The sequence below is a fragment of the Ochotona curzoniae genome, unplaced genomic scaffold, assembly GCF_017591425.1.
Source record: "Ochotona curzoniae isolate NIBS_2020 unplaced genomic scaffold, NIBS_Ocur_1.0 scaffold_1852, whole genome shotgun sequence".
In the NCBI taxonomy this organism is placed as follows: Eukaryota; Metazoa; Chordata; class Mammalia; order Lagomorpha; family Ochotonidae; genus Ochotona; species Ochotona curzoniae.
Genome location: NW_024467087.1, coordinates 54,592,812 through 54,606,922, shown reverse-complemented (window position 1 = coordinate 54,606,922; position 14,111 = coordinate 54,592,812). Strand labels below are relative to the sequence as shown.

The following is a 14,111-nucleotide window of genomic DNA, read 5'->3' as shown; positions in this document are numbered from 1 at the left end:
AGATACATTCAATTGTTTAGTTGGGAGTCCATCTTTGATCTGGAAGTAGAGATGCACACTGCACTGCATCCTCACATCTGGATATGATAGTCTCCATTACACAGTCACCACACGTCCCCTTAAATGAAAAGCCACAACAAAATCTACAACAGAGAGAAAAATAGAAAATTTACAACATGAAGTTAAATAACATGTTACTGAATGACCAATGTGTAGCTGACTAACTGAAAAAGAGAATTGAAGAACTTATCATGGGCTACTTAAAAAAAAGAAGAAAGATTTATTTAGTTGAGATGCAGTAAGAGAGAGAGAAAAACTTCCATTTCTGGTTCTCTCCCCAAATGGCCATAACAGCCAGGGCTTGGCCAGTCTAAAGCCAGGGCCAGGAACCTCATCCAGGCCACCCACATGCGTGGCAGGCACCCAAGTGGTTGGGCCATCTTCTTTCCCAGGGGAGCATTAGCAGGGAGCAGGATCAGAAGTGGAGCAATTTGAACACCAACCAGTACCCATATGGGATGTTGACATCTCAGATAGCAGCTTAACGCACTGTGCCACTACACTAGTTGCTGCTATAGGTCTTCTTTTCACTTCACTCAAGTTACTTGAGAAAACAAATGCACATTGGGTGATACAGTTCACTTTTGCCTGATCCTCTGTGATTTTTCATTTATTCCTCTCTATAACTACTATAAACCTCTTATATCTTTTTTTTTAAAAAAATAAGATTTGTTTACTTTTATTGGAAGGGAAGATTTACAGAGAGAAGGAGACACAGAGATCACCCATCCATTGGTTCACTCCCCAAGTAACTACAATGGCTGAAGCTGGGCTGGTTTAAAGCCAGGAACCACGTGCTCCTTCCAGGGCTCCCACATAGGTGCAGAAGCTCAGGCACTTGGGCCATCCTCTGCTGCTTTCACAGACCATTAGGGAACTAGATTGGAAGTGGAGCAGCCGTGATCCCAACTGACACCCATATAGGATGCTGGTAGAGGCTTAAGATGCAATGCCACAGTGCTGGCTCAAAACATTTTATACCCTCTAAAATGTTGTTTAACTTTTTATCAGCATGTAATGCTAATATATGCTTATAGGAGACAGTGTAATACTTCACATACATAAATACTGATCAGGCCCACTAGCTTGTCTTATTTTTATGTTTGGAGGCTACCAGCTCCTCTCTTCCAGTTTTTCATGAAGTGTAATCGCTGCACTGTACATCTGTTACTATAAGTTGCTACTTCTCTCTATGTTTTGGTATCCGTTATCCAGTCTCCCTCCGCTACCTTCCTGATACACAATAAATATTTTTAAATGCTTATTGATTTTTCCTTGAAAGTCAGAATTACAGAGAGAGAGAGATCAAGAGAGATTTTTGTATCCAGGGGGGTCAGCTAAGCTAATCTGAAGCCAAAAACCAGGAGCTTCTTTCTGGTCTTCCATATGGGTGCAGGGTCTCAAGCTGTCAAAGGGAAAGCCTCACTAAGAAAGTAACATTTGAGCTGTTCTTGAAGAAGACTATGATGATGGTTGCTATTTGGATAGGAGGGCTAAGGTCATTTTAGGGGAAGACAATGTGTGCCAAGGCCCAGTCTGGGGAGAATAGGCAATATGTCTGGAAAATGTAGAAATCACTGCTGCAGTAAATGCAGTTTACTGAGTGTGCAAGTTTGGACAGGAAGAACTTGCCTTCTGGGGTTGTTACTAAGATTAAATGAATTCGCTAAATGCTGTCTCTGAAATTCCTTCCAGGTACCCCTAATTCTCAGCAGTACAAAGTCCTCATTGGTAACCGGGAGTGGATGATTAGAAATGGCCTGGTCATCAGTAGTGATGTAGATGATTCCATGGCTGAGCATGAGAGGAAAGGCCGCACCGCTATATTGGTGGCAATTGATGGTGAGGTTTTCCGTTTGTTATGACTCCATATCATGGTCTCAGTTATGGTTTTATGTGTATTTTTGAAAGGCTTCTGAACTATAAGGGTTGTTCAAAATTCACTTCAAGGAAAGGTTAAAAATGGTTAGCAACACACAGCTGCTATCGGTTAATTGAACATTTTCTTGCATTGGCTTATCTTTGTCATTTTCTCTCTTCTATGTTCAAATAAAAGCAAATTAAGATTTCTTTTAAAGCCTGAAAGTAACATGACAAGAAAATAATAGCCCAGCAAAATATTACTGGGTCCTATTAGCCTAACACAATATAAATTAATTTTATAGTTTAATCCTCATTTTTGTTGATATGTTTATTGATAGGATTATCTTCCTGCATGTACTATTTTAATAAGTGCATTTTATTATATATAAATTGTATCTCAACAATGTTGAATAAAAACCTAAATATTATTTTATTTTCCTTTATTTATTTGATACTGTTTTTCCATGTTATTATAATTTTACCTTAATGCTGCATAATATATAAAATTATATATTATAATTTAGTATGTATGAAAATTAGGCTATTCCTAATGTTTCACTATTATAAATACCATGACAGTAAATATCTTTAAGGTTTTAGGTGCTTCCTTTTATTTATTTCTTAAGGTACATTTCTAGTTGTGAGATTTTTCAACTTTATAATCCTTCCAGGGTATGGGGGCAATGTCTTCCCATGGCCTTTTTTAAAAAGATTTATTTATTTTTATTAGAAAGTCAGATATACAGAGCAAAGAAGATACAGATAGGAAGATCTTCTGTCCGCTGGTTCACTCCCCAAGTGGCTGCAATGGTTGGAGCTGAGCTGATCTGAAGCCAGGGGCCAGGAGCTTCTTCTGGGTATCTCATGTAGATGCAGGGTCCCAAGGCTTTGGGCCGTCCTCGAATGCTTTCCCGGGCCATCAGCAGGGAGTTAGATGGGGAATGGAGCAGCTAGGACAAGAACTGGTGCCTGTACGGGATCCTGGCGATTGCAAGGCAAGGATTTAGCCACTAGGCTGTGGCACCAGGCTCCCCATAGGCTTCTTAGGTCAAGGAAGGAACCTGCTTTTATTTTTTTAAGTAGAATCAAAACAATAGTGATTTTTTTCCCCTAGCATAAAATGCTGGTGTTGTTTTCATTTAACCCCCTTTTCCTTAAAAAGAAAGGCTTTCATTTTAAGTTTAATTTTCTATTAAATTAGCAAAAGCATTTTAAAGAGGTATCCAGTAAACTCTGTTCATTTTCCTATTACTGCCCCCATTAGTAACTCCTGCAGCGCTCTGTAAAGCTTGCATAATCAAATGGAGAGGTTTCTCACAGGAGTTTTGGTATAAAAGCTTGTGTGGACCTGAAACAGTTTTATATAATGACATTCATTTCCCTCTGGAATTTGAAATCAAAGTAGTCTGTCTTCTCTGTTTCCTGACTTCTGATGCTCCTGTGTTAGACCAGCTGTGCAGCTTGCTAGCCATCGCTGACACCGTGAAGCCCGAGGCAGAGCTGGCCGTCCACATTCTGAAATCCATGGGCTTGGAAGTAGTTCTGATGACTGGAGACAACAGTAAAACAGCCAGATCTATTGCCTCTCAGGTAACCTGTTTCCTTAGCTGTTGGGATGGAGGGATGTGATGTCTTCTGATCCTTCGCACTGAGCAGCCTGGTTCCTTAAAAGAAGAATTAGAAGGCTGTGTTAGAAGGATTCTGTACATTTACTGTAGTTAATGAAAAAATGTTTGCTTAGCTTGTGGGATGTTTGAGTGACATTGTCCATCTGGTTCTATTGATGCTTCTTCTGAAATGCCGCTCATGTTCTTCAGCAGTGCTGCCAGCCCAAGCCAGGCCCCATCACCTCATGCCTCACATCTGACGGTAGTTACATGCAGGTCCTTCCTTGGTGACTGCTACTGATGGAGCCATTTTCCTCGTGTATCACTTTGACATCACCTACAATTACTTCCTTTTTTTTACTCCTGACCCTCACATTTGCCTTGCCTCCAACAATTTTTTTTTTTAAGATTTATATATTTTTATTACAAAGTCAGATATACAGAGAGAAGGAGAGACAGACAGGAAGATCTTCCATCCAATGATTCACTCCCCAAGTGAGCGCAATAGCTGGTGCTGTGCCGAAGACAGGATCCAGGAACTTTTTCCATGTCTCCCACATGGATGCAGGGTCCCAAGGCATTGAGCCGTCCTCGACTGCTTTCCCGGGCCACAAGCAGGGAGCTGGATGGGAAGTGGAGCAGCCGGGATTAGAACTGGTGCTCATATGAGATCCCAGCGTGTTCAAAGCAAGGCTTTAGCCTCTAGGCCACGCTGCCGGGCCCGCCTCCAACAATTTTTAATCTTTTTCTGCTTTGGGAGGTTTGTTCTCCTCTTCAAGTATATAACACATGCAACAAATAAAGTAAAAAGTTTGTCAGCCTTTTCCCATGCTCTCTGTCTTGTCCTCACTCCTGTGCTATTTCATTCACATGTATGTCCATATGCAAATATGTTGCTCCAGCATTTTCCAGCATTGATTGGATTATTTTGTGGGGGTTATGCGGTGATTTGCTTTTGTTTCACATAACACTGTGCCTCTAATCTTTCTCTCTCAGAGCATATAAAATATTTCAATCTTTCTACACAGCTGTGTGGACTTCTTTTAAATACTTATTCATTTGAAAAAGTTATGGTTGGGGCATAGAGTGGGAGAGATCTTCCACCTTCTGGTTCACTCTTCATATAGCTACAACTTCAAGAGCTGCTCCAGGCCAAAGCCAGGAGCTAGGAACTTCATGTGGGTTTCCCACGTAGGTGGCAAGTGGCTAAGAAATTGAGCGATCTTCTGCTGCCTTTTCCAGGCCATTAGCAGGGAGTTGGATAGGAAACGGAGTGCCAGGCCATGAATCAGTGTCCATATGGGATGCCGGCATCACAGGCAGTAGCTTTACTCACTATGCCACAATGCTGGCATGTAGATATATGGAATGTTGTGGTTTGGATGATTCATTATTTAGCCATTCCCCTAAGGATGAACATTTTAGGTGATCTTTGAAAATATTGTAAAGAGGGCAGTAATGAACATGTTTGAGCATGTGTATTTTGTACGTGGACAAAATTCTATTCAAAATATAGCTAGGATTGGAATTTCTAGATCAAGTGAAGTGCCACTTAGAGACTGTGAAATGCCCTCCAAAAAGATGGTATCAGTTTATACACTCACCAACAATGTGTATAAGCGCTCACTCTTCCATATTATCACTGGATATTATTGGGCTTTTAAAATCTAGATATATGGGGCCCAGCATTGTGGCCCAGTAGATACTGGCATCCCATATGGGCACCGATTTGAGTCCCAGATGTTCCATATCTGATTCTAGATTACCTTGGAAAGCAGAGGAAGATATCCCAAGTACTTGGGTCCCTGCCACACGTATGGGAAACCTGCCGAAAGTTCAAGGTTCCTGGCTTCAGCCTGGCCCAGCCCTGGCTGTTACCGCCATTTGGGAAGTAAACCAATGGATGAAATCAATCTCTTCTTCTACCTCCCTTCTTCCTCTCCTCTTTCCCTTTCAAATCAAATAAATACACCTTTAAAAATTGGGGGGAAAAAAATCTAGATATGTGGTGGATGAAAAATGATGGCTCGTTATTTCCTGAAGTGAATTGAGTTTATTTTCTTCATGTAGGTTGGCATCACTAAAGTGTTTGCTGAAGTTCTACCTTCTCACAAGGTTGCTAAGGTGAAGCAACTTCAAGAGGAAGGGAAGCGGGTGGCAATGGTAGGAGATGGAATCAATGACTCCCCGGCTCTGGCCATGGCTAATGTTGGAATTGCCATTGGCACGGGCACAGATGTAGCCATTGAAGCAGCTGATGTGGTTTTGATAAGGGTAAGTCCTTTGGCCAGACCTTTGAGAAGTGTTTTATGGATCACCATGGTCAGTGTTGTAAAGTGTGTTAAGCACAGTAATTCCACGCTAATTTCCATGCTCGTAGCCATTGAGATTATGTGAATTTGGGGTGCAACTATGGAAAATCTTACTAATTTCCTCCTGATTTTCTCAGTATAGTTAAGCAAGTAAAAATCATACACTTCTACCATGAAAAGTAAGAGTTTTTAGTGTATTTATAATAAAATTATCTTCAAAAAAGTTATTGAACTACTTTCAGTGAGATTTAATCCTTGTACCAGTCAATAGCCCTAAATGTATTTGCAGAACCCTGAGAAAATTTTCTGAAAATAATCTTCCAAGGCTAACAAGAAGTATTAGCAATATATGAGATTTGTAGTTAATTAATAAATTACCATAAGGTACACATAATCTTTAATACACATGGCATCAAATACAAAAGTTACTAGTTAAACTGAAGTAGACTTTCACTAATATCACAAATATTTCTGTTTCCAGAATGATCTTCTGGATGTAGTGGCAAGTATTGACTTGTCAAGGAAGACAGTCAAGAGGATTCGGATAAATTTTGTCTTTGCTCTAATATATAATCTGGTTGGAATTCCCATAGCTGCTGGTATGTGCCACATAACTGGTATTACTTCATCTACTGTAGTCTTTAGAGACCTATCATTTTAAAAATTTAATCTTCTACTTATTTGTGGTTTTTATCTTTATTTATTATTATTATTTTATGATACAGTTCCATAGGCCCTGGGATTTCCCTTATCCCCTCCCCAATCCCCCCCACCTAGTTCCCCTATATCATTACGAAAGTATAGTTCTTCATAGACAGTCATATGTCCATCCTTGTGGGCATGGACAATGGCACTACTTACTTGTTCTAAGTTTAGTTTTTGTATGTGCTCCTCTGGTGTGGTGACAGGTAATATTAAAATCTATACTTTTAATTTTCATCAGTGTTTCATGTAGCTCAACAGCCTGTGAGTTTCTTTTCTTTACTCCAAATTTGTATTTTGAAAAATCTCAAACCTATATAAACATTGAAAAAAATGCTGCAGTGGATATCTGTATCCTTTAGGAACATGCATCCATTTTGTTAAATTGTTTTATCTCTTTTTCCATATACTTGCATACAAGTATGTATTTACTTATTTTTTGTTGAGGAGAACAACCTTTGAGCTCATTATGCAAACATAACCACCGTTGGCATTTGGTGTCATTTCCTTCCAGTGTCTCGTACTCTACATCAGTTTTTGTCTTGTTATACAAGATTATCATATAGAGAGTTTTCTGCTTTTTCACTTAATGTGCTATCATAGTCAATGGTTATTTTTAAGCTTGCAAGCCACATGAGAAAGACTGAGTGAGAGAAAATGACCAGGAAATTTGCTTTTAGAATTGTGTAATTGGTTTCTGAGAATCTCTGAAATTTAGACTTGGTAGGAGTTTGCACTGACAAAAGACAAATGGTTAGCACTGTCTTCTTGGTCTGATTTGAGAGACAGAGGGAGATTTGAAATGACATGAGATCAATTACAAAGCTGTTTATCAACAGAGGCACACAGAGGCCTAGAGCAGCAAGAGTAAAAGAAGAGCCCAATTCCAGTGAGATTAATTCATGGAACAAGTATTTTAGACAAATTTTACAAGTAATATATGATCACTGTAAAAAAGTAGAAAAATTCAGACAAGCACATAAAAATCGAAAGGTGATAATAGGCCTGTTTTATCCCTATTATATGAACGAACATTAAAATATCTGTCCATTTGTGGTGTAGTAGGTTAAGCCACTGACTTAACACTGACTGCTCTGCTTCTGATCCTGCTCCCTGCTAATGCACTTGGAAAAGCAGCAGAGGATAGTTCAAGTGGCTTGGGCCCCTGCCACCCATGTGGAAGACCCACATGGAGATTCAAACTCCTGGCTTTGGCCTGGCTCAGCTCCATCCGTTGCAGCCATCTAGGGGATGAATCAGAGGATGGAAGGTCTCTCTCTCTCTCTTGTTTTCTCTCTCTGTTTTTCAAATAAATAGATCAGTCTTTAAAAATCACAGTGTCAGGCCTGGCGCCATGGCATAGTGGGTAAAAGTCTTTGCCTTGAACATGCCGGGATCTCATATGGGCATCAGTCCTAATCCCAGCAGCTCCATTTCCCATCCAACTCCCTGCTTGTGACCTGGGAAAGCATTTGAGGACAGCCCAAAGCCTTGGGACCCTGCACCTATATGGGAGACATGGAAGAAGTTCCTGGCTCCCGGCTTCGAATTGGCACAGCACCGGCTGTTGCGCTCACTTGGGGAGTGAATTATTGGATGGAAGATCTTCCTGTCTCTCTCCTTCTCTCTGTATATCTGACTTTCCAATAAAAAAAAAATAAAATAACTCTTAAAAAAAAATAACAGTGTCTATCAAAACCAGGATAGGGGCCAGCATAGTAGTGCAGCGTGTTAAACTACCATCTTCCCTGCTAGCAACTCTTCTTAGAGTACCTGTTTTAATTCCAGCTGTTCCACTACCATTCCAACTTCCTGCTGATGTAGCTGAGAAAGCATAAGATGGCCCAAGTACTTGGACCCTGCTACCCAAAAGAGAGATAAGGATTGAGTTCTTGACTCTTTATCCCAGCCATTACTACCATTTGGTGAGTGAACTAGAACATGGAAGGTTCTGTCTGCCGCTCCCTGTCTCTGTTACTTCTGCTTTCAAATAAATAAGAAGTTAATTGTTTTAAAAGAGTCTTAGAGAGGGAGAGGCAGAGAAAGATCTTCCATGTGCTGGTTCACTCCCCAAATGGCCACAATGGCCAGGGCTGGACCAGGCCAAAGACAAAATGCCAACGCCAAATCTGTCTTCCAAATAAAATAAGTCTTTTAAAAAACAAACCAACAAGCAAAACCAAGGGTAGATGAGTTTGTAGGCTATTAACATGCATACACTGTCAAGTTGGTAGGATTGTGAACCGGTGCATTAACTGTAGAGAACAACTGATGTGTATTTGCCCTGAGTTGGACGTGTGTCCATGTTATGACCCAGAGTTTTCACCCCTAGTATAAATTGTAGAGAAGTCCTCAGACATGGGCACCGGGAGTCATGCTCCAGGGTGTTCAGAGCAATCCTCTATTCGTGAAACACTGACAGTAGCACAGATCTTTACCGAGAGCCTTCCAGTGCTGAAGAAATAGCAGACAGACTGTATTAGAAAAATGTTGATAATCTGTTTGGTATCGTCTGTCTAATCCAGACTTGTTTCCTAGGAGTTTTTCTGCCCATTGGTTTGGTGTTGCAGCCCTGGATGGGATCTGCAGCAATGGCTGCTTCCTCTGTTTCAGTGGTACTTTCTTCTCTCTTCCTTAAACTGTAAGTACGATGGCATTCTTACCTTGAAATTAGTATTCCTTTTATCCTGCGTAGTCAGTCTAGAGAGTTTTTATTCTTATCTGAATAATAAGAATTATTATTAGCTAATAATAGAAAATTGGCTATGTGACTGTCACATCCGTGATTTATAGATAGCAAATACAAACACTGAGTAGGGTAGAATCTAGTTCACTGCCTTTGAGAAATAGAATTTCTGGTCATGTAACTCCCCACAATTCATTTTGAGCTGTTTTCTGGCAGTAACCATCACACTTTGTACAGGCAGATCACCTCCTTTCATTTGTGCAAATGCAAAGCATCTAGTTCACATTCGGTGTACCTTTTATGTGCCCAGGTATCGGAAACCAACCTATGAGAATTATGAACTGCATTCCAGGAGCCAGATAGGACAGAAGAGTCCCTCAGAAATCAGTGTTCACATCGGGATAGATGATACCTCAAGAAATTCTCCTAAACTGGGTTTGCTGGACCGGATTGTTAACTACAGCAGAGCCTCCATAAACTCACTGCTGTCTGATAAGCGCTCCCTAAACAGTGTTGTCACCAGTGAACCAGACAAGCACTCGCTCCTGGTGGGAGACTTCAGGGAGGAGGACGACACCACCTTGTAGGAGGCCACACAGAGCACTGATGGCTGCGCTTGCTTTGCTTGGACTCAGCATTCATGACTCCGCCTTAGGTTCTTGAAGGAATGTGGAAGGATTTTTCTGTGGGTCTCATACTCTTATATCACAGGTTCGTAGTTGCCTTTGTCCAAAGGCCAACACCACCTTATCTCCAGGACATCAACTCTGAACCTAGCTTTACTCCCACTTACTTTCCAGCAGTCTTTGCTTTTGCTGGCAACAGACAAGGCAAAGCAGTGGGGTTTACAGCAAGGCCTACAACCAGAGACTGCTGAAGCAGTAGCTTCTTTTTGCTTGACCCAAATGGAAGTCCAAGAAGAGGAAAAATAAAATGTTGCTGATTTGAGAACCTGATCTTGAGACTAATCTTGAGCCCATATCCCTGCCCATTGGGGAGTAGTGGCTTTCAAAGCACTGTACAAAGCATCCAGTTTTAGAAGGCTAACAGTTGAAGCTGTTTAAAAAATAGATGTGCCTTATTTATTGCAGGCTTCTTGTTTTTGCTCCTATCTTCCCTATATCCTTGTCCTTATCCTTGCAGTTGTTTTCTTGCAATACTCCAGTGTGTCTTTTGTTATCTTCTTCCCAGTGAGCCAAGTTTGGTAGTTTTCCGTTGATAAAATTAACCGACAGCTCTTCCAGTACCTTGTTCCTTTTTAAAATTTTGTCACTGAAAAGACCTTTAAGGGCCTGTAGAGTTCTCCAGCCATCTTCCCATTGCAGAAAAGGTGTCCAATTCTTCAGGCTCCCTAGCTCTGTGCTAGCTTTGAATTCACTCCTGCTAAGTTCAACTTTAAGTTGTTCTTGGTGTAATCTCTCAATCTTAGTCCAGAGAATTAATGTTTTGAGTCTTTTCTGCTCAAAAGAGTTTCAAAGATTAACACTATTTTAACATATACGGGTCATACATGATTACCTGGGTTCACTAAGTTCATCTTTTTTGAATAGGCTACAATCTCTTTCCTAGTACATAGCATTTACTATATTTTAATTGTCTTTTAGTGTTTCAAATAGGTTCTCAAAAATTTTTAAGACAATGTGTTTGACAGCTCTGCTTTTACCAAAAATAAGGTCAGTTATAATAATGCAATCAGAATTTCCCTAGCTTATGATCCCTTTTAGTCAGATGTCTATTTCAGTTTAGAATGTTTGTACTTGCCTAATTCATGTTAGCAAATGCAGTGGCTTATTCCCATTGCCAAATGAATTCAGAAATCCCCCACCCCCATGAGTGCCTGAGAACTGAAACACTACTCAGAAATCTGGTACTGGCATGGTTATTTAAGTTTCCCTGCTAAACTGCAAGGTGGATTTCATGTGTGGAATACACAAGTGAAGAGAACTCCTGAAGAAATTGCTAACATTTTGCATCCATGTTCTTGGGCAAAAGCTAGCTCAGTGCCTGATATATAGAACTTGTACTGAGCAAATGTTAGTTCTTTTCTCCCCCTAAGATTAATGATAAATATAAAAAATCATTTTGATAGAGCAGAGTTCAGAATCAGGTGGTAGTGAGGGGTAAGTTTGCTCTAATCCAGCTGCCTTTGTCTTTTGCCCTTAAACACAAGCATACACACACACTACACACATGTACATGTTCACTTATTCCATAGATTTGGAGATGATCTAATTTCTGTCTCAGCTATCTTTAAGGGAGAACTGAAACTTTTGATGAAGGTGCTATTAATCCATTTAAACCCATTTTAAGGAATTATGAATGAGATAGGTATCTAAGTTCTTCTGTAGACCAGCTCTTATGTCAATTTTTGTGCTTCCAACTTAAGTTTTAATGTTTCTTTCTTATTTTAATTCAGATGGCCCAGCTAATATGACAAATGTAAAATTGATATATCTTATTCTAAAGCCAAATTTTCAAAAGAATATCCCTCCCTTCCCTCTCTCATTTTCTTTTCTCTCTCAAGCACTTAAACATAACCAATTACTATTATTATTATTATTATGTGTATGTTTGAGGCATGCTCTGGGCCCCATATACATGTCATAGAACAGTGGCAGTAGCAGCTTATGGTTTGGGAATAATCAAAGATATAATTTCAGCTCTGCAACAGATATCATGGTATTTAGAAAGAGTTGTGCATTAAATATCTACAGTCAAATTTTGTAACCTTAATTTCCCATTAGCTTGAGAAAACCGTATTCACGAGAGATGATTTATAAATAGGATTAAAACCATGATTTTCAATTAGTAACTAGTTTTAAGTAACTAGTTACCGCTAGTGAGAACAATTTTATGTTTGTGTGTTTGTTTATTCACATACATAGGAATATATATATGTACACACATATTACTGTGCAGAAAGAAAAATGATTTGTTTTTGATATTGGAGTATTTGAAGTTCTCTATTTGTGTTTATCATTCTTTTGTATTCACTCAGCAACCATGCCCTGAGTCTGAAGAAAACGCTTTGATGTCCAGTGTTGGTTCAGACTTTAACATGGGGCACCTTTAGCTTAAATATCCAAAGATGCCTTCTGAATTTCAAATAGTAAAACACAACTAGAGCATTTACTGTGATAGTCTAAAGGAGTGTGGTTGTCAGTTGTGAAAATAGAAATATTTTTTCCCTAGTTCAGTGTCAACATTTTATAATGATAAATTTGATGCCTTGTGAACAAATAATTTTATATTGTGCTTTAATTTTTTTAATTTCTTCATTCAGATGTCAAAAATGCTAAAAGTAGCACTCTAGACATTTCCAAAAGTTTTAGTGTGTGTATTTTTCCTGTACACAGCTTAAAATCAAAAATGTGTGTTAGAGATTTTTTTCCCGTTGCTTGGGGATCTTGCTTTAAAATGATTCTTCTTGATATTTATTTGACTCGGTTTTGTTATTTTCTTTGGGTGAGGAATCTGGCTACTGGTTATTTTAAAGAAGAAAAAAGACATTCCTGTAATCACTCCATTTTGGGTTTTTTTGTTGTTGTTGTTTATTTCTCACTTTTCTATATGAAAAAGTATTGTTTTACCAAATGTAAAAAGGTAGATTAGTGCCAAATTAATGCCTGTTTTTACACTTGCTTTCTGTAGTCCGCTAATCTGTTATGAGTAGCTAGAGAAAGCACAAAGTTTCACTCATTGAATTCTTGATCTTCGGTTAAAAAGACCTCTTTAATTTGATAATGAAAGTGCCATTTGCAGCCAAAACCAGGCATTTCAAAGTTATGTTTTCAGGTTAAGAAATGTTTAGCTAAGCATTGTTAAATGTTGATTTATGGTACCCCCAAACAACAGTGAATGATATTGTGTACTGTCCATCTACTGTGGTCAAGCTCTTCCATAGTTTGTTTTTCCATAAGCATGTTATTGATCATATTTCTACCAGAGATGTGCCTTGAACTTTATAATTATAGTGTTGTAAAAAAAAAAAACTTTGTCAGTGTCTCTTTTGTTACATCATGAAACCCGTCCTAGTTAGCTGCTCTAAACTAGCATTTGCTGTGTTTTTAAAGTTTTCCTTCCAGGTGTTAATTTATAGGAGGGCAAGATTGGAGGCAGTACCTCAGTCAGGTAGTTCAAGAGGTAAGAAATCTGTTTTCCTTTGGGTTCTATTCTGTCTGCTGTATCATTTAGTGAGGGTCAGAAGCAAGGAAAGGAATGTAATTGTCTACCTTCCTTTTGTGATTTCTAATGCATTCTTGATAATATGTTGAAAGCCAGTGAGCTCAATGAAGAAAGGAGATTCTCTGGCCTTTTGGGGAGACCTAAATATGGCATTTGGAGGTCTTACCTAAGATATGTTCCCATTCCAAGCATACCTTTGTATTAAGGAGAGGGCTTTGAACTTGTGAGGGAGTTCCTTCCAAATTCTTGGAATTATTTAGGGTGATGAAACAGGATTAGGAAAGGGAATATATGTGTAACACCCGGAGGCTTCCACTGGTCAGCCTTTCTTTTCTGTAGGTGTCCCAACATACAACCTGGAAGAATGTGTGACAGGCTCTTGGGGACCTAGGTGTGTGGACTCGAAGGGACCCTGGGGAATGGTGCCAGTGGGGGTGTGCAGGTACCTGGGGGCTCAAAGCCAGGCAGGTGGCGCGAGCCTGGGGATTACCCCATGTCTTGGTCTCAAGTGGGGTGGGATGAAGAGAGGGGAAAGCCCTAGGTTGGCATGCTGACCTGGTGGGCTGGTGAATCGGGCTTGGGGAACTTTGAAATGACCTGGATATTGGGTGTGTAGAGCTTGGGACTATGATGAGTGGGCAGAGCTCCTAGCCAGTACAGCACACCAACCCACCAGAAGATCGGCCTGGGAAAGCT

The 14,111-nt window shown here is 39.7% G+C and overlaps 1 protein-coding gene across 2 annotated transcripts in view; it reads left to right on the top strand.

Moving 5' to 3' along the window:
* Positions 1–13,198, top strand: part of ATP7A (ATPase copper transporting alpha) — a 143,316-nt gene extending 130,118 nt beyond the window's left edge. For both annotated transcript variants that reach the window (XM_041000024.1, XM_041000023.1), the window contains 6 exons: positions 1,756–1,902; positions 3,371–3,513; positions 5,601–5,804; positions 6,324–6,441; positions 9,083–9,185; positions 9,541–13,198. In XM_041000024.1, the coding sequence (XP_040855958.1) occupies positions 1,756–1,902; positions 3,371–3,513; positions 5,601–5,804; positions 6,324–6,441; positions 9,083–9,185; positions 9,541–9,817 (992 nt within the window). In that variant the 3' untranslated portion in view covers positions 9,818–13,198. The remainder of the gene's footprint in view (positions 1–1,755; positions 1,903–3,370; positions 3,514–5,600; positions 5,805–6,323; positions 6,442–9,082; positions 9,186–9,540) is intronic.
* The last annotated feature ends 913 nt before the right edge of the window (positions 13,199–14,111 follow it).